General features: G+C 47.1%; 2 protein-coding genes across 10 annotated transcripts in view; both read left to right on the top strand.

The window, feature by feature from the left end:
• ATP11C (ATPase phospholipid transporting 11C (ATP11C blood group)) overlaps positions 1-19392 on the top strand; it is a 58369-nt gene extending 38977 nt beyond the window's left edge. The window contains exons 21-30 of one of the 9 annotated variants that reach the window (XM_086756780.1): positions 143-245; positions 1387-1532; positions 1896-1955; positions 2979-3106; positions 6827-6962; positions 8815-8880; positions 9694-9797; positions 11162-11315; positions 13605-13695; positions 15843-19392. In XM_086756780.1, coding sequence (XP_086612906.1) covers positions 143-245; positions 1387-1532; positions 1896-1955; positions 2979-3106; positions 6827-6962; positions 8815-8880; positions 9694-9797; positions 11162-11315; positions 13605-13694 — 987 coding nt within the window. In that variant the 3' untranslated portion in view covers position 13695; positions 15843-19392. Of the gene's footprint in view, positions 1-142; positions 246-1386; positions 1533-1895; positions 1956-2978; positions 3107-6826; positions 6963-8814; positions 8881-9693; positions 9798-11161; positions 11316-13604; positions 13696-14613; positions 14710-15842 lie in introns of those variants that run through there. The other 8 variants (XM_086756779.1, XM_086756781.1, XR_015259809.1 and 5 more) reach the window with 8 other exon arrangements.
• A 4653-nt stretch (positions 19393-24045) lies between these two features.
• Positions 24046-24348, top strand: part of MCF2 (MCF.2 cell line derived transforming sequence) — a 58678-nt gene continuing 58375 nt past the window's right edge. The window contains exon 1 of the mRNA XM_086756295.1: positions 24046-24172. Coding sequence (XP_086612421.1) covers positions 24115-24172 — 58 coding nt within the window. The 5' untranslated portion in view covers positions 24046-24114. The remainder of the gene's footprint in view (positions 24173-24348) is intronic.

Below are 24348 nucleotides of genomic sequence, written 5' to 3'. Positions count from 1 at the left end.
ACTCTCCAGGTGTCATTTTGCTGCTGTAGAAGCCTGGTTGCTTATCCTGGGGGGCTCTTGCAAGTGGGGCAGTGGAGGGTCTCTGGAGGCTTTTAAAGTGAATTTTTGGTTTTTGCCACTATCCTTTTTAAAAATCTTTTAGATTGTGCGAATGGTGAAGAACACAAAAGGGAGCCCCATAACACTCTCCGTAGGGGATGGTGCGAATGATGTTAGTATGATTTTGGAAGCACACGTTGGAATAGGTAAGACCCCTGATAACACCCATCTGACACCTCAGACCTGTCCGCAGTTGCTGGGGTTCACTGTTGAGGTGCAGTCAGTATTTCTGATTGCACATGGCTAAACTGATCCCACTGAAAAACGTGGAAAGTCTGACTTTGCTTTCTTTGGAGCCAGGATCTGAGCGCAGATAAACGCGTAGCGTCGTCATATACTGCTCACCTTTGATAGTACCGCTCTCTTTATGAGTGGTAAACTGCAGATTGTGTTCAAAAACTCTGTGGCCAAATTCAAGGTGGTAAAGGTTTTTTACTGATCAGAAAAAAAGAAGGCACAAATAGCAAAGTGATGGGTGATTACTGGCAGTTGTTGCAAAGGCAGGACAATGAAAATATCAGACTTCATTAGGGCTATCTGGTTGCAGCTGCCAGTAACTCAACACTGGAGACCCGCACGTGTTTCCTGGGGGCTGATACTTGGTTATCTTGTGTCTGCCCTGTCCATATGGCTGACATCAGGCTGGAAACTATCCCTCATTCTGCAGATTGGTGTCAGAGATACGGGAAATACTGGAGATTTTTTTAATACCGCTAAAGAAGGGTCGATGGAAGAGAAAGGGCAGCCTCTTTATTTGGGGCTGTTGAAAATGCCACGGTGCCCTCTAATGAATGGGGTCCCAGTGCAGCTCGTTTGGATGTGGCTTTTGAGTGAACAAAACTGTCTTTCTTGAGCTCAGCTCTCAGGGGATGTCTCGGGAGGCTAAGCATCTGCAATGAAATAACTAGGCTGTGTTAGATGTGGGCAAGCCCGTGGGGAAACCAATTCCTTATCTTTTATCAGGTTTGCTTAGATACTCTTCACCGCACTCTCTTACACAAGAACTCAGACAGCATCCTAAATATAGCTTAAAAACTCCAGAGGCAGGTCTGCCTGTCGTGGAGCCAAAAACATGGTGAGTCCTGCAGCACGTTAGTGTTTTGCTCTCCTGAGGCTCTTGAGAGGAATACAGCCTTTGTTGTGCCTTGAGACACTTAGTGATGTGAACAAACCTAGTGGGTAGCATCGGTCCAAGATCCAGTCCCTTAGAGATTAACCCTTTGCCATAGCATGGGTCCAGATTCCAGTCCCTTAGGGATTAACCCCTTGTCATGCTTCTGTCTGCAGGTATAAAAGGCAAAGAAGGACGACAGGCTTCCAGAAACAGTGACTATGCTGTGCCAAAGTTTAAACATTTAAGAAAATTGCTACTAGCACATGGGCATTTATATTATGTGAGAATAGCACACCTTGTACAGTATTTCTTCTATAAGGTAAGGATGTGTGTGCAACTTATTTCTTTGTTTATACTAGGGGTTTCTTTGACAATAGAAAAAAAAAACAGTAAACAGGAAAAAAATGTATAGGATATTCTGTAGCTCTGTTTTCCTTCTGCCATGTCCCTGTCTATTGAAAATAGTGTTTACAGGGTAATGTAAGCATGACTTTCTTCCAGTGTCTTCTGCAGATCCTGAGAGCTCATTGGATGAGTTTTGTGCTTGGTAGAAAACAACACCCTAACTTGTTTGGTATTGTAATATCAGGCACTAATATCTGACAACAGGAAAAATTATTTGGATTTAGATTGAGAAGCCAAGCACTTCCCTGCTAACCATTTTTTTTTTCCATTTCCTTAGAACCTTTGCTTCATTTTACCACAGTTTTTATACCAGTTCTTCTGTGGATTCTCACAGCAGGTAAGTTCCAGTAATGTGTCTATAAAGCTAGGATAAAAAGCAAGTGGCACAGTGAGGCTTCCTAGCAGAGACATGGCTTTTGGTGTCCTGTCCCTTCCTCACCTCACTTTAGAGGACAGTAGGAACTGATCTGATTGCTCAGCACTGTATCTGGAGCGTAATATTTTTAAGACCCATGACTGAAAAGAAAGAAATCTGTTTGCTTTCCTTTCCCATCCACCACCCATGAACACCTTCCTAAAATAACGAGAGAGAGGTTTAGCTGGTTTCTCAGCATCTGATTTTACCACTTCTCCTTCTCTTAAGAGGAAAAAACTTTGAAAGATTTCCTGATCTTTTCTCCTCTGCTGTGTTTCCCTGCACTATAGGTGTCTCAAAGCAAGAACAGTTCGTTCTTTTATGACAGCCTTTAAAAAAAGGCACACGATGAGTGTTGTCAGAGCCTTACTTAGTCTATGTGAGCCTCAGAAGGACAGATCCGTGTGGTGGGTGGGCTCACATGCTTGGAGACAAGAGCTTTGGCTTTTGGGTCAATTTACGGGCTTTTGTGTCTGTTTGGGCTCAAAAGTAATGGTGAGGAAGAGTAAATGATAGGAGACAATTCTCTGCTTATCTCAGCAGAAGCACTTCCTTTTAAAAAAAAAAATAAAGGAACTATAGTATCTCTGAAACAGTCTAGATTAGAGAGTCACAGTAGACATCGAGTATAGTAACAGAAACAGCAGCACAAGAGCAGCTACAGCAAAGCTGTGATAAAGGCTGTTTAATCATGTTTTTCTGGAGAATGAGCTGGAGGTGAGACCAGATAGTTACAAAACTGCCCGACAATGAGAGCAGGGTCCTGGCCACACAGCTCAGGTTGCCTTGGTCCTGCCTGGTATTGCACATAGCTATGTGGCTGTGACAAAGGGATGAGTCTGTAGGGTATGTACAGAGGCAAGGGTTAGAAACTTTTAATCTCTTTGTGGGGAGACTTTTGAAGTGGAATTTCTGTCTCATTTTCCCCTTTCTTCCTCTTTTAAGCCACTGTATGATGCTGCTTATCTTACCATGTACAACATCTGTTTCACTTCGCTACCTATCCTGGCTTACAGCCTCCTGGAGCAGCACATCAACATCGACACGCTGACCTCAGATCCTCAGCTGTATATGTGAGTAGCACTGGACTGGGTAAACCTCTGCACATCTTGGTTAAACACGGTTTGAGTTTTGTGGTGCAGGAGTGTAAGCAAGTGTCTCTGTCCCGTGTCAGTAATGGAGTCCCGTGAAGTGCGGAGAAGGCTGTTTCTGTCCCTGTTGGCTCTGCTGCTTCTGTGTTAGAGCTGAGCAATGTCCTATTTACTGCCTATTTCTACCTATTTATGCTCTCTGACAGTATGCGGTCTAGCAATTTGCACTACCGTGTCTCTATAAAAAAATAAACTGTAGGTGGAATTCTTCATCCAGAAGAAAAATCAAGCTGTAGTGTGACCAGACCATTCATTCATGTTAGCTGTGAGCCAGGCAGCCTGAGCTAGGCAGCACGATAGAGCATGTAATGGATGAAGGGGAGATCTAGCTTTCAGGAGAAAAAAAGATCCATTCATTGTCAGAAAGACAAATGTTCCTGAAGCCCAGCTCAGACAGGTAGTTTCTCAGCTGATCTAAATGGATATCCTCCCCCAGGCTTCCCCTCCACAGGCCAAGTCTCCATATCAGAGCCTATTACCGGGGAACTCTGCTCTTCGATCCACACGCTCGGAGTTTTCTGCCATGTTGCCTGTGGAAAGGACAATTTAAGAGGAGACTGCTTTTCTCTGCTTTGCTGGTTTCTTTCTCTCCTTCTTTGCAACTGAGTGGGGCTCCAACCTCCCATGGAAACAGTTGCTTCCTACCTTCTCCCCACCCCTACCCACGCACACATGCTTGGGTGCAGCCCTTCAGCAAGGACTAAGGAAGATGTTTTTTTGGGGAAGCCCCTGTTCATGTATCGCTGTTGCTAATCCCCTTGCCCAGCGGTAAGCTCAGAGCTGAGCTCAGCCCTATGGCGACAGACCAGGTCGGGGCTGCTCCAGTCAGTGCCCTGTGCCAGTACCGTCACCATCGTACGATGCTCCTCAGCAGTGGAGGAGCTGTGTGGGGCATGGCCGCTTTCCAGCCAAGGGCGATGCCATTGCAGGTACAGCAAAGGGAATCAGCAGGTACCTAAAGATACTGTGTGAAAGTTGCTTTAAGTATAGAAAAATCAACAAGTGCAATAAGGGCTGTAAGGCTAGGAAGGGAGCTTGAATGCTTTTGAAATAAGTACTCTGATCCATGATTGATTAGACTTCTGTGTTCCTCCACTCATATGGCAAAATGCCGCCACATGTATTTTTAAATAAATTGGTAATTTAATGTTGTGCGGCGTAGACCACTAACAGCCAGCCCCCGTGCATTTGCCTCGTGCAGCTGTCTGATCTCTGCGGTCTGTCGGTTGGGGGAAAACAGGTTAATTGTGCAGGCAGATAGCTTTAGTTTGAATATTCATGACTGTGCATGTGCTGCTGAATGCAGAGCGACTGCTGCGCCTCTGCTGTACGAAGTGCTGAGTTGCTGCAGTGCAGATCTCTCGTCTGAGGTGCTGTGAAAAGCCTGTTTACGATGAGCGCTGCGGGACATCGATGTGAATGCAAAACACAGCTCGCAGCGAGGAACTTGGTTGTATTTTCTCTGCTTGCAATAAAACCCACTGACAGTCTGGTTTATCTGTGCTCCTTGCTCATCCCAAATTGCAGCGTGTTAGAGCATTGTCGCTGCATCAGCATGGATAGGATTCGCTGGGGTTTTGTTTTGGAAACTGCAGTTGTAGGAGCGTAGCATCACACTGGTTTGCAGGGTGTATCTTGCTGAAAATTGATGTATTGCTGTAATAGTTAGGAAGAAAAATGAGAAAAGGATGGGGATTTTTGGTTTTGCTATAAACGTGCTTTTATCCCCCCTCATTCTTCAAATTTTAAATAAGTCATCTGAAAAGATAATGATGCAAGAAACTTTCTTTAACTCCCTCCTGCCCTGATGGCCACCTTCCACTCCCTGGGCTTTGCGTGCGATCCGTGCCGCGCTCTGCCCATAGCGCATCCGTTTGCTGCTGCTGCCTCTGTGCCAGATCTCATCCTATATTCAGCCAAGCGCCTCCTGCTACACCCCCTGCGTTAAAAGCACCCACCATACGATTCAGGAGGTTATTTTCAGCCTGTGCAGAAAAACACCGCTTCCAGGAATGAGATTTGTAGAGTTTTTCTCAAAGGGGGAGTTTGTGCATTCAGCAAAAAGGGGGAAGCACACCACAGATCTGCTGCATCACAAATGACTGCTCTTTGGCATCGCTCTGGTTTTAAAATTCCACAGTTAATGTCAGATACCATGGGCGGTGCAGGGACTGCGGGAGAGGCTCAGGACAACATTACAGCTGTTCACTTTGGGCTGGCTTGGGTTTTAAGCCAAGTTACCTAGAGGAGAAGTACTGTTCTGGTTTTGTTTAGTGAGGGGGGGCCTAAGGTGGCAGCTTCTGTAGGAAACTGCTAGAAGTTGCTCTTCTTTGTTCAGTGGACTTGGTCAGGCCTAGGGCGGATCCGCTGCTGGCCAAGGCCGAGCCAATTGGTAGCAGAATGTCCCGTGATAACGCCTCTGCGATAACGTATTTAAGAAGGGGAAAACAGGAAAAAAAAAAAAAAAAAGGGAGAAGATGTGAAGCAGCTGAGCGGGGGGCAGAGAGGGGGAGGCGTGAGCCTTGTGGGCCTTGCAGGCCTCACCCTCTGGCCTCCCGCCGGGCAGCCGACTGGGCCCAACTCGGCCCGGCCTGGCTGCAAGAAGTGGAGAGGAGATGAGAAGTGAATGAGATGTAAAAAGGATCCTGAGAGACGTCTGCCAGCCTGTTGTGAGGAACAGCTGCAGATGCCAAGGTCAGTGAAGAAGGAGGGGGAGGAGTAATGCGGCTCCTGGCCAAGATTCCCCTGCAGCCTGTGGTGACGACCATGGTGGAGCAGGCTGTCCCCCTGCAGCCCATGGAGGTCGACGGAGGGGCAGAGATTCACCTGTAGCCCGTGGAGGACCCCACACCGGAGCAGGTGGAGGCCTGAAGGAGGCTGTGGCCCGTGGAGGGCCCGCTGGGACAGCTGTTCTGGAGGGACTGCACCCGTGGAAGAGATGACCCACGCCAGAGCAGTTTCATGAAGGACTGTGGCCCGTGGGAGGGACCCCACGATGGAGCAGGGGAGGAATGCGAGGAGTTCTTCCCCCGACGATGAAGCAGCGGCGTGAAACAACGCGTGATGAACTGACCATAACCCCCATTCCCTCTTCCCCGCTGTGGCGCTCAGCGGGGAAGGTAGTAGAGATAATGTTAAGCCCGGGAAGAGGGAGGGGTGGGGGGAGGTTATCTTGTTCTCTGTCTCATTCTCCTGCTAGCTTTAGAAATAAATGAATAATAAATAAATGAGTTTTCCCCAAGTCTAGTCTGTTTTGCCCATGACGGTAACTTTAAGGATTTCTCCCCGTCCTTATCTCAAACCTCGAGCCGTTTTTCCTTATATCATCTCCCCCTATTCTCTCAGAGGGCGGGGGAATGAGAGAGAAACTGCGTAGTCTGGTCCCAGTCGGGGCTGAACTACGACAAATACAAAACAAATTAATATGCTGAACCTCCTATGATTTCTCATGACCAGCAGCTGCATATGGCAGGTGTTGTTTATGTTCTGTACGCTGGCAGATATTTATGTGTTTTATCTCCTTGTGTCCTACAGGAAGTGCCCACTGATCACCTAGCTGCAAGGGGGTTTGCGGCGCGTCCAGCCTCTTCCAGTACATCCTAAACATGATGGTGATGTTCTTGTTGCTCTGTCTCTTGGCAGGAAGATTTCGGATAATGCAATGCTGCAGTGGAGGCCATTCCTGTACTGGACCTTTCTGGGCGCCTTTGAAGGCCTCGTGTTTTTCTTTGGGGTTTATTTTCTTTTTCAAAATTCATCACTGGAAGATAACGGAAAGGTAATGCCACCAAAAAAAGAAAGAGAAAGATGAGTGTTTCTTTTGTGCACTGCCTCTTTTATATGCCTGGTAGGGAATATCTACACGCTTAATCTGTGCGGTGTGTCTCGAGTCTTGTCCAATGGTGTAGCCTTGCTTATGGTGTGATTTTGCAGCAAATGCTTGAAATGAAACACTTTCCAAATTGCCATGGCAACAAGGCAGAGCTGGTTATACTCACTAGATAAAATAACTAGTCTTACACACAGCTTCATCCCAACCCAGCAAGCTTTGTGCAGCGCTTTTCCGCTCTTCTGCATGGTCCTGTGCGTTGGGCCAGTGTCTGTCCTTCCCACCAGCGTGCCACGTGAAATTTGGCACATGTTCAGCAGGTTACAAGCGACTGAACTAGCCCACCTTGATAAGATGCTGCTTGTTTGCTCAGATGTGGCGCAGGGCTGCTTGCACGCTGCACCTCCTCCGGGATGTGATTTCAGCCACGCTCCTTCCTTTCCCCTGGCGGAAGGCTGGTGCTGAGGTTTTGGTGTCATTTCGAAGCCAGCGTAAGTTAGCACCGCTGTCAGAACGAGCAGGCTGTTCTCCCTGCTGTCTGCTCGCTCATGTCTCTTGTGTCGGGACAAACACTCACATTGCCACATGAGCAAGGTGTGGGAGCTGCTCCCAGTTTACTTGCACAGAAAAGGCAGGGGGAGAAAAAAGAATTTAATTTTTTTTCCTTTTTCCTTTTTTTTTTTTTTTTTTTTTTCTCCTTTTGCTGGTTAACTGAGTACAGAGCAAAGCATTAGTGCAGTGCAGCTGCCAGGCGTGCAGCCTGAGCTGTCTCAGGACCCTTTTCCCAAGGGAATACGCAGTGTGTTATCAGGTCTCGGCTGATGGAAAACTTCTTTACAGCATCACTTGGGAGTCTTGAAAATACCTTAGCTTTTTTTAGCAGCTAACACTTGGAGAAAAACTGATGAAATTTATGTATGTATATGCATACATTGCATCAATGACAACATTTACGGTCCCAGCTGTAAGTAGTCAAGCCCCTGTATTGTAGATTCAGTGCTTTTCTGTATTTATAACCGTTCTGGTTGTATTTGAATAAAAGATGAAGCACTGATAAGTTCTGCAAATGCCTCGACAGGTCGAGTCTATGTGGCACTAAAATAAGATCTGTGGTTATGTCCTGTTTTGTAAACGTTTATGCCCGTAAGAACTGCTATCAGCAATTGTTCATAATATCCATGTATGTTTGATTGACTCCTTTTTCGCTCCTATTGACTTTGATTTTTTTGCATTTTTTGAAAACTTTTACATTTCACTTTCTGTTTTAATGTATGCATTCAGATCTTGACAGCCTTTGGTAAGCATCCCTCCCATTCATTGCCATCGTTTGGATTTATATACAGTATCTGCTTTTCTTTGTCGTGCGTAGTCACTAGTATCCGCAAATCAAACCAGATGGAAAAGTACCCATTGGTGCGTTCTGCAAATGGGACTAGAGCGAGACGATGAGCAGAGGTGTTGCGAGAAAGCAGAAACTGAGTAAATTACCAAGAAATCATGAAATGCAGGTGGTCCAATGACTTGTATCCTCGATTGACATTGCTGTTAGTAGGAGGTTGTACCTGTCACTGTCCCAACTCTGGTCACCCGTCTGTGTGGCACTGCATGGCACAGGGTAGCGTAGCGGGCAGCAAGTCGTGCGGGGCGCCCGATGCCCCTCCAAGCATCAGTCCCCCATAGCAGTTACTCCATCTTGTCCTTCCTCTCCAGTCCCTGCTTGCACCCCTGTCCTCATCGTCATTTCTGTGCCTCTCCGAGGAGATGGACAGAGGCGCCTGTGGCAATGTAATGTGTTTTTCAGGTTTTTGGGAACTGGACCTTTGGGACGATTGTTTTCACCGTGCTGGTGTTCACCGTCACTCTGAAGGTTAGGATCCTCCTTTCTTTTTCAGTCACTTACTGCAGCCATTTTTCAATGCATGTGTATGTGCTGTAAGATCATGCAGTAAGTGTGTTGAAGATGAAGTTTCTATGAGTGTTTCTCACCACATTTAAATCTTCTCTTCCGTAAAAGCAGAACTTGCTCATTGACCATTGTCCTTTGTGTAGTCTGTGTTCCTGGGCTGTGCTGGTCTATAAGTATTTTGTTTAAATAATTTTCCTATTTTTTTGTGCTCTTTTGGCAACTCTAGTTGATTACAATTGACTTTTACCCATGCTTTCACCTCTTGGTGTTCAGTTCCAGCAAGAGGAGAGGAGCGATAGAGAACTTGGCTTTGTCCACCTTGTTTCAGATCTGGCTAAGCACTGGAGGGATCACAAAAGTACATCTGTCGAATCATAATAGCAAATCTACTTTGTTTCACGGAGCTTTATGGAACAAACAGTTTGCATAAGACCTTACAAAAGGTCTTTTGTGTTTGGTTCAGGGCAGCAGGTGGTGGCAGGAGGCAATTACGGTCCCTGTAACCTTTAGACACACCTTTCCTGTAGCATCAGAGACTGCATCAAATTTACTCTATTAAAAAAGTGTCAGTAGCAATTAGAAATTCCCTGTTTCCCTGTTGACACTGTGCCAGTGTGTAGATACTGACAATGTGTTCTCTGGTGCACATATGCAGAGAGGTAGCTGTTTGGAGAACCTTCAACCTTACGTGGAAGCAGTCTGAAATGTCATATAAATACAATCAAATACACTCTGCATCTAATGCCTGTTCTGTCTCTTTTTTTATTCACACAGCTAGCGCTAGATACCAGATTCTGGACGTGGATGAACCACTTTGTCATTTGGGGCTCCCTTGCCTTCTATGTGTTTTTCTCGTTCTTTTGGGGAGGAGTCATTTGGCAAGTAGCTTTTCTTTTTCCTTAGGGGAATGCCCAGCACTGGCTTTGCAGGGTGCATGGTTGCAGCATCCCCTCGGTTGGACTCTCCAGAGATTTACGGATGGCAGGGTGTGTGCAACCATGCTCCTTTCTCTACTGAAGAGATTACCTAAAAGCAAATAACACCTTGGTCGCCATCCAGGTGCTTGGCTTTGGCCATCCTGGTCACCATCCAGGTGGTTTGCTTTTCTGCATTTCTGGTGCTGAGGTCCTTGTCTTCATTGGGAGGTTCCAGGGTAAATATTTCTGGATCTGTGTGTGCATGTGGATGGGAAAGAAAGGGAAAACTGATGGTGGAAAGAAACCCAGTGATACAGAAGGAAGAAGCAGATGAGGCAGACATCGACACTCTGGGGCAGCTTAAGAGGGAGAAAAAAGCAGGAGAAAGCGCAGATCCTGCTGCTGAAGTCCTGGATCTGAGTAGAAGAAATTCTCATTGATTTGAGCGCGCCCAGGGTTTTAGGCTTAATGTCTTGCAGAAGCAGGCAAGCAATAGTACATTTCAAATATTAGTTTTCTGTTTCCCGTGCTAGAGTAGAGGTTTGTGTTGACATTCACAGTATCTCCCATTTTACACCTTTGCTTTCCCATGGGCTAGTGCCATGGGTTATTAGATAGATCCTTGACCCAGCAGCCTGCTAATAAAGGTGTGGAACTGATTTAAATATTTTAATTGGGGGTCACAGGCTTTATTTAACTCTTCAGTGTTTCTAACCAGCAGATTCAGATTTGCAACCTATCCAGATCTCTGTGCTGAAATGCGTGAGTTTTTTACTGGTCTGTTTAACTTGCATAGCTCAGTATTTTGGAGTTCATGGTAAGCAACAACTGCTTTGGGATCCTTGTAGTCAGTTATTTATGAGGCATTTTTCAGAAGCACCTGTCAGTTCCCCTTCATTATCAAGGGAGGGAGAAAGACACAAATAATCTCTTGGAACCAAGATTCTCTGGATTTCCGCCATCAAAAGCAAACTGGGAGCTATAGCAAAATCCAAAGTTGAAATAAAATGATCTGGTTTTTGACAAGGTGAATAATCTGTCCTTCAGTGATAGTAGCAAAATTGGTCATTTTCCCCACTCAAAGTGAAACAGATGTGGAAGATGCAAAATACATTGTGTAAGGTGACAGGACAGTCCTTCAGAACTAGTGCAGTTGAAGGCAGGAGGCGCGCTGGGAGAAAGATGGACAGTGTGTTTATGTGGAGGCTGTATCCATCTCAAAGGGTGACATTACTGCTAATGGTTTCATCTGAATCTGCCTTTGATGCTGACCTCCTTGGGAAATGCATGTTAACCAAAATTTCTTTTTATCCTTTCTTTTTCAGGCCTTTCTTGAAGCAGCAAAGAATGTATTTTGTATTTGCCCATATGCTGACTTCTGTTTCCACGTGGCTGGCAATAATTCTCCTGATCTTTATCAGCCTTTTCCCAGAAATTCTTCTAATAGTTTTAAAAAATATAAAAGAGAAAAGTCATCAGGTAAGGAACAAGATTATGTATCGTGCAGTGTTTTTAGGAAGACCTCTCTTACTTTTAAGCACCAGATGAACCTTTAACAGCACCGTGTACCGTTCACGTCTCAAGAAGGCTTTCTAGGGTCTCATCTTGCTCTTTCATGTGCCAGAAATGTCAAGAAGCTCGTCTAAAATACTGCCTGGATCTATAGCAAGGAGAGACTCAACCTTTCTGTAGTTGCCTTCACTGAATGGAAACCTGCTGTCTCTTACAAAAGTACCATAACCCTTTTCCAACCTGAACTGATCAGCAAGGCCACCATATAGTGTCCTGAAAAAAAAGGCTAGTTGTTTTTATGTCAAAGAACACACCCATGATGTTCCCCTTGGGTATGTCCATCGGGTACAGGAGGAACAGGGTCAGATCTTGTCACATCTACTCACCCTCCTTAATAACCGAGGACTTGGACCTCAGCGTTAGCCTGCGGTGTCTAGCTCTCCTCAAAAGCAATCTGATTTCTTAACAGCTTTCCTCCACTACTGAGGAGGAGGGCTTGTTTTAGAAGTGTAAACCATCTCCTAAAAGTTTTCTTGGTCACTCCAGCACTGCTGGCCTCATGACTCGCACTGTACTGAGAAACCCCCTGCCCCTTGCTCTCTGCTTTCCCAGAGGTGCTGAGCATCCCCACAGCACCGTCCCCCCGGGCAGCCCCTGCTCACCCCGGCCATGCCTCCGCCGCTCCCCGCTCCTTGCCTCCCTCCTGCAGCCCCTCTCTTTCCCCTGCAAGAGCAGCAAGTCCTGCGTCGGGTCAGCACACGGCGTATTGACTGTCGGCCCTGGCCTCTTGCCATCAGGTTTGCACGTCCTTGGGCAGCAGTAGAGCCCCGCCGAAGGGTCAGGGGCCAGCGCTGCTGGCGCAGGGTCACCCCCTCACTGACACCCAGCAGATGCTGGCCGAGTGGGTTTGGCCATAGCTCTCCCCAGCAGCACAGCTGCAGGTTTTGGCCAGTGCAGAGGTAGCAGCTTGCAAAGGTGGCTTCTGCCCTGCCAGCCGTGTCCCGGACCAGCTCCGTGGTACCGGCAAAGCAGTGCCTAGCTGGTCTGACCGTGTCCCATGGGCTGACCTTCCAAATACTGAGGTTTAAAACAGGCTTCACTCCTTGAAGCTCTTATATCCTGTGAGGTGCATTTTTCTTAGCTGTGATAATTTCTCTTTGGTCTGTTTTTAAAAATCATGATTATTCCAATTTAAAAGAAATACATATCCAATGAAGTAGTAAAGTGCCTTGCCTTACATTTGAAATACAAGTTTAGTACAGTATCAGTGAAGTAAAACTTGTATCTGCAAGACAGAAAAAAAAACAAAAACAACCCTGAACCATTAAAGTTGAAAGCAGTAGAGAGGGTGAAAGAAATATTGTTGAATTCTTTGAGCCTCCGTGTAATTTTTTCCAATTAAGCCTAATTTAATAGTTTCTAGCTCAACACCCCTATTGAACAGCCTGGAAGTGAGTTGCTCTCAGCTGCAGGCATAGGATGGAGCGAGGCCGGTGACCTGGGGGTTACTGAGCCTCAGCTCAACTCACTCGAGAGGTGACCCAGCTTTGCCTTCAGCTGGTGGCCAGAAGATCCATTCCCTCATGCTGTGCTTGCTTTTGAGAGTCCTTTATATGTGTTAAAAAAGGCTCTTGTGAAATCATTTAGCAAAGCAAAGTAAGTGTCGACCAAAAAAGTCTCTTTATATGTGCATACCAAACTAACGCAGGCTGAGCCTTATTTAAATGTACATTTTGAGTAAGAGCTTTATAAAATGCCTGAAGCAGATACTGGCTCCAGGTGTCTTTGGCAGCAGTCAGACACTGAAGTCAGTCACCTAATTTTTAAAGGTATCTAAGACCAGGTAGATGATTTCAAAATAGGACCCTTTTTGGGAATCCTGACCTTAATATTGAGAAAAAATAAACATCAGTTTCCCAAGGGGATCATTAAGTGAAAAACAAGATTAGGGCAGTTATTGAGGTGCCTGAACCCCTAACTTGACAGCTGAGGGTCCCTCTGGAAGGGGAGGATGGACTGAGGCCAGGTCCGTGGGCATTTGCCCTTGACCTTAACAGAATTGGGTTTCATCCCGAGTTCCCTGTAAACCAACGCATTGGCTCTGCTCAGTCTTTCTTAAATTTTCTGTGTGGAAATGTTTTGGTTTGTTTGTTTGGTTGGGTTTTTTAACTGCAGGGCGCATTTGTGTTTGCCTTGGTTTCTGCCTTTCTCTTTCTTGTACTGCAATTTTCTGTCTTTTGTGCTGTTGTGAACTAGGTAACGAAGCGCCTTCCTTCCTCAGGAACATCCACTATCTTCATGCTTTCTCAAACTTCCAGCAATCACAGCTTTTCTTGGAGTGAATAAGGTGATTTCCTTTCTGAGTCACTATGTGTTGCTTGCTCTACTGCTTTTTCCCCTCTTTCTAATGCCTAACACCTAAAAATCTGTGTTTAGATTTGCTCATACAGCAAACCTCTGCTTTTCCCCCCCTTTTGCTTTAATTTAAATCTTTTGCTTAAATATTTTGTCTGTCTCTTCCCCTTCGGTCTCATGCTGCACCTCAGGTGGGTGAGCTGGTCGTGCTCGGGATGTCCGAGTGATGTGGATGCAGCCGATGCTGGTTACGCTCTCCTCCCCTGCTGTAGTTTTGTGTGTTAGTGGGCTGGATACAGACTTCTCTAAAGCATGGGACAAAGTGGACTCAATTTTGACCATCCTCTGGATGACCTGGCAAACAGCTCTGGTCTGTTTAATGTAGGAGGAGCTCCCCAAGTGCCCATCTTGCCCAGTCCATCCCACTCATTACTGCTGCTGCTGTTCTTTGTACTGGTGAATAAACCACTGCGCTCAGCCCTCGCAAAGAGGGATAGGCTTGGACTTGCTGACCATGGGGGATGCGGGGGCTACCCCAGAGCAAAGTGCCTTGCATACACGTCCCAAGTGTTTGGTTTCACTGCAGGTCTCCGGTATGACGCGCTATTTTAAAAATATCGGTTATGAGGAGATCAAGGATGGTTTCCTCCTTCCTTGAAAGCACCTGTAGCATAAACCGCCTGAAGTTAAGCTTTTCAGAAAGCAGGGCTTTTTTCTGAATACCCTCCGTGCCTCTTCCGCTGCAAAACCCAGCCGGTATTAATCACCACAATATTTAGGGAGTGTGTATTGCTACATCCCTTACGATATGACTTCGCTGTTAAAAGGTACGTGCATGTCTTAGATGTATGACCATTAGGCAGGAGCAAGTGTCGTGTGTGCTATAAGTCTTTTTGCCTCGCTGTTGCAGAGCAGCAGGAAGGCACCTGATTCATTGTCGGCCAGACCTTCTATCAGACCACTTCTTTTAAGAACGTTCTCAGATGAGTCTAGTGTGTTGTAACAGGTACCCTGTCCAAAAGAGTTGGGATGGTTCTAAAAGGCATCGATTAACCAAATGTAACCCCCCTAAATCAATTAAACTATGGTTCTTGTAATCCTCTTGACTATCGGTGTGGGGCACCTGTCCTTGTGGGATGGAGATGCAATGCTTGGGATGCATTTTAATTTGGGAACATTGTCCTGTCCAGCCTTTTCAGAATCCTGTATGTCTACAGATCTTCTCAAACTGAAATATTTTGTAGCTCAAGCTGAAGTATTTTGCCATATGTAAACAAATCTTTCAATATAACTGATATTTTAGTCTAATGTTAACAGACAATTTAGTCTGAGAATACAGACAGCAAATTGTGCTAACAGTGGTTATAAAAGCTAGTACTGGTGTATTCACAGTGAAGTATTCAAATCTCGTCTCAGCTATTAAAATGATTCCAGTATTGCATCTGAATTGTACCAAAATCCCTCTTTTTTCTAGGGTGCATGCTGTTCTGTCGGGTAGAAATAAGTACATTTTAATTCATCTGCATAGATTGGAACTAAACACGTGTACTTGTCTATGTACGTCAACATACGGTACGGCAGGCATGTCTCCGTGTACACACACACGGAGCGTCCTAGTACAAGTTGACTTGATTTTAAACATCATAGTAAGCTGATAACAGAATTTTTAAAAGTGCCTAATTGAATTCACAATTTCACTTGTAATGAGATGTTACGTAGCTGTGTGGTGGCTGCTGCAAACATAAAACTGCAGATTTTCTGCAGAACTCTCCTACCTTTGTGCCCACACCTGCTTCTAAAGGAATCAGTTTGTCTCTGCATAAATCCTTGTTTCTGCTTGCACGGGCATTGCCAGCGAGCCGAGCAGCTGTTCCTTCCCGGCAGGCGTTAGGTGGGTGCTCTGCACTGCTGTGTACTGGGGTGGGAGGCAGCTGGACTGGGGCAGAGTGGGAGCCACAGGTGACAGCGAGATTGTGCAAATTGATTTACCATCCTGTTACTTGGTTGTGAGTGAAATTTGGCACTTTTATCATGGTCTAATCATTCTTCTCCTATAAAATTTTAAGTATTTTTTTCTGACAATAACAGAAGAATGTAACAATTGCAATACACGTGCGTTTTTCTTTCTGCTTTTTGTAGACTGGCCCCCTCGATCTGCCTATATTAGTCTCATACAAACGTATAGAGAATGGTTATGTCAAGACTGAAGATGCTGTTACTAATTTGGCAGAAAGATGTCCTCTCAGGATACTTTAAAGTGCTCCGTACGAACACTGCGTACTGTCATGCTGTAGGAAAAACACGTGGTTTTAACCTAACAGTTCTCTAATATTACCAAGTACAGTAAGCAGCCATGCTGATACAGCAGTAGCCAGGGCACTGGCCCCATGGTACCCGTTTGTCTTTGGTCTTGTGGCTTCCCCACCCCCTGAAAAGAAATCTGCCAGATCAAAAGTCTACGTCATTGGAGGCTGAGAAAGCATCTCTAGGAATTCATCCAAAACAGCATGAAGTGAAGTGTGAGAGAGCAATGCCAGCACCATTTCACACGGGGGCTCCCTCTGCCCGCTGCAGGTCTGTCCGAGAGCAGCAGGGAGCTGCTGAAGTCTCTTGCTCTGCCTGACCAAAGAAGTAGCACAGACTTTAAACCCAGTAACATCCCTCTCCGGCTTCCCGAAGACGCCGGGGAAAGCCGGCTCCTCTCATGCAGAAGTGGATGCATCCCTGCAAGCATCTCGTCCGGTGCAGGGGCTGCGACCCCTCGGCAGGGGCTGCCCCTTCCCAGCCGTGAGTTGCCAGATGCACGTGGCAGAAATACTTGAAAATTCAGGAGACATCTTCACCAACGGTGCAAAGAGTCCGGTCGCGTATCCATCCCCTGGGTACGGCTGGGAGGGGTCTGCGGTCCATCCGCAGCGGTGGTGTCTGTGCGGAGACCCGTGGTGCTGGGAAGTGCCTGAGCATCCTCCCGCGGCCGGTTTGCCGATGGGTTTATTCCTGATGGAGGGGGAAGAAAAGGTCATTTTCTCTCCTGTTGTGGCTGCTTGTGACGGAAGGAAGCTGCTGTGGGGGAGGAAAGCATCTCAAAAGCTGGGCTGTGCCAGACTTGCAGCCATTTTGCCCAGGCTCCTGTGGTTGTGCTTACGTTCCTGCACTGTGCAGTGGCTTCTACACTTTAAAGGTCTGAGTGACAGCGCGGTCCTTGGGTGATCCCAGGGGCGCGGGCTGTGCCTGTAAACCTGCAGGCGTATGAAACTGCATCTTGAGTTATTTGCACTAAGGAAAAAAGAAGCCGGTTTAAAAATAAAAGGAATACGTGAACCTGATTTCATTTTACACTTTATTTGGTTTTTAAATTGGCATGTTCTTCTGAAATCTACCTGTACCATGGTCATGGGAACTTAGGTTGTGCACGGCAGAGGTGAGATGCCTGATGCTCGATTTTTTTAAAAATTTTTTTTTAATTCTCTGGTAATTCATATGTGGAAAAAGCAGCTTTTTTTTTGCGTGAAGTCATAGGCAGTGGCGGAGCACCCTGTGTGCCACCACCGTTCAGTGTGGAGGTCCCCCCTCGTGCTGACTGCCCCCGGCGCTGGGACTCTGCAGAGCGATGCGCAGGAAGAAGCATTCGAGTCTCATTCCAGAAGTAACAAGCTCTACGCTGCGGCTGGGTTTGGCTCCTGCTTGCTCAGGCTTTGTGTCACTTACAGAAACAACAACGTGGGACTAGATGGAACATTCCTTTCATCAAATTTTGCTGAACTGTGGACTGTTAATTTTCAGAAGAATCGAGCCTTGCTCTCTGGCTGCCACCCCTGAGGTCCATCTTTGACGCTGGTGGAAGCAGGATGTGGACCAGCTGCAGGCACATTCTGGTGTGCATCGTAAGGACTTTGCAGAGTGTCTTACCTGAGTGGGAAAGGGGTGTGCACAGTCCCTGTGGTTGGTGGCTGCTCTGAAATCCCCCAGCACAAGAGGGGCTGTGTGAACAGGACCACTGTGTAATACATGCTGCACTGGCCTCAACGCAAGTGGTGTTCGTTAGCACCGTGTTCGCAACCGCGGCTCATCACCTTGCTGCATGCAAGCAAGGAGCTGCACTTCCAGCATGTGTCCCGTGGGCAAAGCTTTTTTTTTTTTTTTTTAACTTTCCTTTTTTTCACCTTTTCCTAGCTCATTTCATGGACCTAGAATTCAACTTGCAGACCTTGTCCCGTTCTCAACTTTTCTTGCTGAAATGTGGTGCCTACAGATCAATTATGCGATGAATACAATGAAGATATGCTCTACATGCCAAATCTAACCTTTCTCCTTAAATATACAGTTGCTGACTTGTGTTTACACAACCTTTACAAAGCGGGCGCTGAGGTGCCTGATTCCTGTGATTCAAAACCATTCCGAGCCCGAATGGTCCCAAGCCTGACACCTTGCTTCTTGTTTAGTTTTGTGTCGTGCTCTGCTCCTAGGGTCAAAGTCTGTTCCCGTGAAATTCAGCTGGAGGTTTTGCTGTTGGCGTTACTGGGAACAGAGCAAAGCTTGCCATGTATGTGCGAACTGTCCAAATAAAGCCGCTTAAACGGGCTCGTTTCTGCAGCCTGTTTTAAGACCTGAGAACCAAATCTTTCTCTTCCCGTTTCCAAGCGTCCTGTCTCAGGATGGAGCAAGCCATTGTGATAGCTGTACATTCAAACCCAAGGCATGTGTGCTGGCAGGTGTGTTGGAATTAAAGTCAGATGTCTTGAATTGCAGCTCTTCTGGGGAAAATGAAGGTTTTTCTTGGGCTTGGATCTTCAGCTGACGCACTGGGGTAGTGCTGGGGATGCCAGGACAGCCGGGCTGCCCTGGACCTGCAGAAGAGCTGATCCTCGTCATTCAGCAATGGCAGAACTGAAATTCCTATTGCTGCGGGTGACCTGTGAGATCAGGGGAAAGAGGAGACCCCTTTTGGGGTTAGAGAAGGGAAGAAAAAGTGGCAATAGTAACCGTAAGGTACAAGCCAGCAGGATGCTGAGGTGGCAGTAATCCGACAGCGACGCTGTGATTGTTGTCCGCGTACCGCAATACGCGCTGCGCTGTTACAGTGCTCATAGTGAGCTACAAGGTCAGTACGGGCTTATCGGTGGGAAAACTTGAAGGAAAAAAGGCTGGGGTTTTTTTTCATAGTAATTCATTGAAGTTTAATCACTGGCTAGTGACACTGAATGATAAGAAAAGTAATTAAGATTCCCTTTAAAACTGTTGTGTGATAACGGAGGAACTTGGTGTAGTCATAGCTACTTTTCAAAAACTAATCCTAATCCTTATGAGAATATTATAAACGACTTGGAATTGCATAAAAGCTTGAAATTGAATTTGTGTACACACAGTTGAAAAACTTACCTAATACTGCACCATTTATCCAATTTCCCAGCTATGGATTTTTTTTTTTTTTTTTTTAAACCGTGTAGTATGTAGAAAGTGTAAATTATATACAGGCAATGAGAAGATACATTTTCAGCTTCTTGGAAAAAAAAGGACTGCAACCTTACATTTTTTCACTTAAATGCAATTTTATACATTTATGTTGCTTTATATAAAAGAAATTGAATGTGAATGTTACCTTTTATGAATGCAACTTGCTCTTTATTCATTACAGAAACTTTTGTTTGAAGTAATCAATAAACTTTGGTATGTTGTTCTGATTAATATACATTTGTTGCCTGTCTTCTCTCCTTGGATGCTCCATTTATGACGTGGGCTTTTCCAAGGCCGTACTAGGGGACCATCAGCGTTTTCACGGGGGGTTGGATGATGCCAGCGAGGCCATACTCTGCTCTCTGATGTGGAGCAGCGTTTGCCTAAGGAAGGGCTGGTTGCTTCTCATGTATATTTATTTTTTCCAGCAAGGTATTAGCACTTCTGCTGGTAAGAGCTGCTGCACGTAGCTGGCCTGTGTGCTCTGAACCCATTTCCCTGAAAAATAATCTGTCAAATTAAGAAAGTCCTGTGAATTAAGTGAATAAATTGATTTAGCTTTTTAAAAGAGCTGAACTCAGCTCTTTAACTGACACTTGGGAACTGGGAAAAAAAAAAATGCAGGTCCAGCTGCCTGACTTCTCTGCATGAAGACTTTCTCTTAATGTTCTGTGTGTGAGGGCTACCTGTTTTTCATGGTTTTTCATTCAGAGACTAGAAGCACGCAAATGAGGATTCTTCTGTGGTTTGTAAAGTGCCTGAGGTTCAGGCCAGATATTTGCATTGATGAAATCCCAACAATGCAACAAAACTGTTAGAGCAAGACTCGCAAAGTTTGTAAAATACTCAAGAAAAATATATAGACTTTTTTTTTTTTTTAGGACGCGGGTCTGATTTAAACCGAAATATTTGTAACGAAAAACTGACAGTTTGAAAAATTCTGTTTTGGCTGCTTCGATTTCTTCAGCTCCCATCAGCCACCGGAGGACAGATGGCTGTGCTATTTAAAACAAACTATAACCTTTAAGAAGCGGCTTGTACTATTGGAAACCAGATACACGCATTGAGAATCTTAATAGCCCCAGTGAGTGACAGGGAAAATCATCTGAAGAGCTGGAAAGGGTTTTACTCCGAGCTGGCTGCCCAGGCTGACGGGACAGAAGTAGTAAATGTAAGTGATGGGAGATGGCCGTGGGTCACCAGGGATTTCAGAAAGCACCAAATTAGCATTTAAAATGCTCATGTAACCTTTCATGTTAGAAAGGAGAAGCAATGTCATTTTGTAAGGTGGTTTTTAATAAAGACAGTCTTTTTTTATTTTTTTTTTTTTTTTAGAAGGTCAGGCTGTTGGCGGGTGAGGGCTCTTGGCACGCGGAGGGGTCGCTGTGTCCCTGTCCCTCCCTGTCCCCTGCAGCCATTGCAGGACACGCGTCTGCAGCGGGCACCGTGCAGAGCCTCACTTCGCTGCTCCGTTTGGGGTTGGCTTCTTAAACCTTCCCATGTCTGGGGATAACCTGCTCGGCTGGAAAATACGCTGTGGCCCGGAGAAAGGGCGTGAGTGCATCTGCGTGTTCCTGTCCAAACCCGAGGGTTGTAACCATGAATAGGGCAGGTCTGGCTGGCGCAGAGAAAAAAGTGAGAGTGGGAGAGTGGAGCGGAGTCCTTTCTCTTTTCCACACTGACAGGGCAGGTGAAATAAAATCCTGGTCCTGAGGAAATCAGTGCAGGCTCACCTGGCATCAGTGGGGCCAGGATTTCTGCCGGGCTGTGGAGGCTCTGCTCCTCCCAGAGCAGCCTGGAAAGAGCCCACACCAGACGGTACCCCACGATCGGGGGTGATGCTGCCTCATGCACATGAAATCCTCCTAAAATTCATGGAAATGAATTTGGTTGGTTCATGGAAACCAACCTGAGCTTAATTATTCTGCACAAATACTTTGATGTCGCTATGCTTATTCCAGAGGTGAGCAATTCCCTTCAACATCAGTTTGACTCCAAACTGCGTTTAGCCAGCTCTGTTCTTCCAGTTCCCAGCACCACCCTAAAAAAAAAAAATAAAAAAATGTAAGCCGTTCTGTCCCATTCTGCCCTTTGGAGTTTGGGCATGAAAGACCCAAGCGGCTGCACCCCACAGCAGCTGGGGCTCAGGGGGAAGCAGGGGGCACGGAGCTGGCACGCAGGTGAGGAGAGGATCAGCGGAGGAATTGCCTGTGAAAGCTGATGGGGAAGAACGTTGATGGCGTGGGGTAAAGGTGTTCACAACAGCCTTCCAGGTGGTGCAGCAGGAAAAATGGGATTTGGGCAAGCCAGGGAAAAACATTGCAACAGTTGAGCCCTGGAGTGATGAGAGCGGGGCAGCGTCTTGGAGAAATTACCTGGCACTGGCAGGACTGGGTGTGAGAGCTGTGACAGAGGGCTGAACTGGCGGTGACAAGTTAAATTTCCCTTTTTGCCCAGAAAAGCTTTTCCCCAGTAACTGTCAGAGGAAGGGTGTTTCTGAAGGAGGGACTGGGAGAGGGGATGGACTGAGCTGATGGTGACAGATGGGCATTTGTGGAGACTCATCCAGACGCCTCTGACTGAGCGATGTCTCCAAGCGATGCGGTGGGGCGGGAGTGGCTGCAGCCGGGCTCAGTGCTCAGCCCTTGCTTTCTGCACCATGCCATCGTGAAGTATGACAGCAGCAGCTTTGGGAAGCTGCAGAAACGAAACCTATGTTTTCTCCAGATTATAATAAAAATACACGCTGGGGCCAAACAGCTGATGTGATTATTCAGCTCAGTCTCCGAAGGTGATCACATCACTGAGGCCTCAGATGGCTGCTGTTGCCTAAAATGGAGCATCCCTGTTTGACTAAACAGGTATTTTTGGAGGGTGATTTCTAAAATCCAAATAATGGCACAAAACCTTTCACCCAAATGAAATAAAACTCTGAAAACAGAGGTGCTGCAGGTGTTGGCAAGATTTTCCCCAGCTCTCTGAAGGGGCTCTTTCCCTCTGTATCCAGATGTGTACGTGCCACTCAGAGTGCTGAACATCCTTACTGGGTGGGAAATCCCCGAAAAAGAAAAAAAATCTTTGTGGCCATACAGGCTGGAAAGGGAATGATGGTAAGGAAAAGCCTTCAGCTGGAGCAAACACAGCTTTTCCGTGCTAAGAGCTGGCTGGTGTTGTCTCGCACCAGCTGAATTGGCTGGAGGAGGTGCAGCCTTGGGATGCGCGGGATTCCTGCTGGCATCTGCTGCCGCAGCCCAGCCCACCTGCGAAGACAGATCCAGATCCAGTCTTAACCATTTTGTCTTCTGTTTAGTGAGCAAGAAACTGATTGATTGCCAAACCTCAGGGATAACGTAGCTGTATCTTTTACTGGCTAGCGTCATTTTTTCCGAAGCTGGTGTTAGCAGGGGGCACGTATCGCTCAGCGGCGGTGAGTGTGGGTCACAGCAGGGCATCCCCTGCCCAGTGATAGGAAAAAAAAGAAACTTTCAGCGCTTGGATGGGCCTCACTCCTGCACAAGCTGTTGCAGTTCAGGGAAAATAGCATTCCTGCAATAAGAATAGAGAAAGAATGTGCTGCAGCTGTCCTTCCACGATCGTAGCCTTGCACATGGCTGTTTAACAACCACGTTTTCCTGCTGCTCACCTGAGCTGGATTTTGTGATGAGCGGCTGCACATGAGCTCTCCCTGTGGCACAGGATGTGCTTTATGACCAGACAGAAAATCGGTCATTTAAACTGCTAAGTTAGTGAGGATCTGCTGTGTCACAGACCAGGAGCACTGACGGAATGGGAGGTTTTTCCCTGAAAAATTCTGGATCGGTGTAGGAAGGGACACAGCCTACCAAACGATGATGTTTTTCATACTACCATTGTTAGCCATTGAGCTCTAAATTAATAGCCCTGACTGCTGAAGTGTTGGAAAAAGGCTGCTATTATAGTAAGGAGCATAATTAAAAGGTTGTTTTGGAGAAACAGGAACATCCACTTCTCCGTGCTGCCTTCCTGGGCAGCTCAGGTTCCTGTCGAGAACGAGCTGGCACCGTTTGAACCTCGGCATCGGGGAAACTGAGGCTGACGGGCCAGGCCGGCGTTGTGCTTAGAGCTCTGGCCAGCTTTGGCTGTAGCATGGCTCAGTGCAGTTCGCACATACTGTTCAAGGGATTTGCTAGAATGCTGCTTGCAGAGGATGGAAACTGTTGTTTTTTTTTTTTTTGAGAAGTGCTATAGGCAATAAGGCATGGAGTGGCTCTGGCTGTAGGGTGGTGTGCTGGGGGACACTGGAGAGTAGCAGTAAATAAAAAAAAAAAAGGAAAAATGGAAAAAAGGAAAAAAAATGACAAATGAGGGGAAGGGGAAAAAGAATAAAAGGAGAAAAAGGGGAAGAAAAGGAAAAAAGAAAATGAAAAAAGGAATAAAACAGGAAAAAGGGGGGGAGAGAAAAGGAAAAAAGATAAGGAAACAAGGAGGGGGGAAGGAAAAAAATAAAAAAGGAAAAGAGGAAAAAGGGGTAAAAAAAGAAAAGGAAAAAGGAAGAAAGGAAAAAAAAAAGACAAAAACAGGGAAAAGGGGAAAAAAGAAGAAAAGGAACAAAAGAGAAAATGGGAAAAAGGAGGGAAAAGAGCGGGGAAGGGGAAAAAAGGGGGAGGGAAAGGAGAAAAAAGAGGGAGAAAAGGAGGCGGGAAGGAGAACAGCAAAAACCCGCCGAGGGCGCTCGGGCGGGAGGCGGCGGGGCCGCGGGGCGGGCAGCGGGCGGCGCGGGGGGCGGGCGGGGGCGGCCGCGGCTGCCGCGCGCTTCCCCCGGCCCCGCCTCGGCGGCCGCGCGGGCCCGGGGCGGCGGCGGAGCAGCGGTGCCGGCGGCGGAGCGGAGCCGCGGGGCATGGCCCTGGCCCCGGCCCCGGCCCCGGCTCCGGCCCCGGCCCCGGCCGGTCCCCCGCCGGGGGGTGCCTCGGCCGGGGAGATGGAGCGCTACTACCGGCTGCTGCGGGCCGCCGCGCTGCTGGAGGCCGCCGCCGCCGGTGAGTCCGGGGCTGCCGAACCCCGAGGGGCCGGTGCGGGGGTCACGGGGGTCCGGGGCGGGGCGGGGGCGGGGGGGATGCGAAGGGCTTTCCCCTGCAGATCCACTCTCTCCGCTGGAGGAGCGTGGCCCCCGGCTCGCCCCTGCCAGCCCGGGACCGGGGCGGAGGGAGCCCGC

Source organism: Chlamydotis macqueenii, chromosome 11 (assembly GCF_036417535.1).
Source record: "Chlamydotis macqueenii isolate bChlMac1 chromosome 11, bChlMac1.mat, whole genome shotgun sequence".
Lineage (NCBI taxonomy): Eukaryota > Metazoa > Chordata > Aves > Otidiformes > Otididae > Chlamydotis > Chlamydotis macqueenii.
The sequence above is the reverse complement of the archived record's forward strand: the minus strand, read 5'-3'. Positions and strand labels throughout refer to the sequence as shown.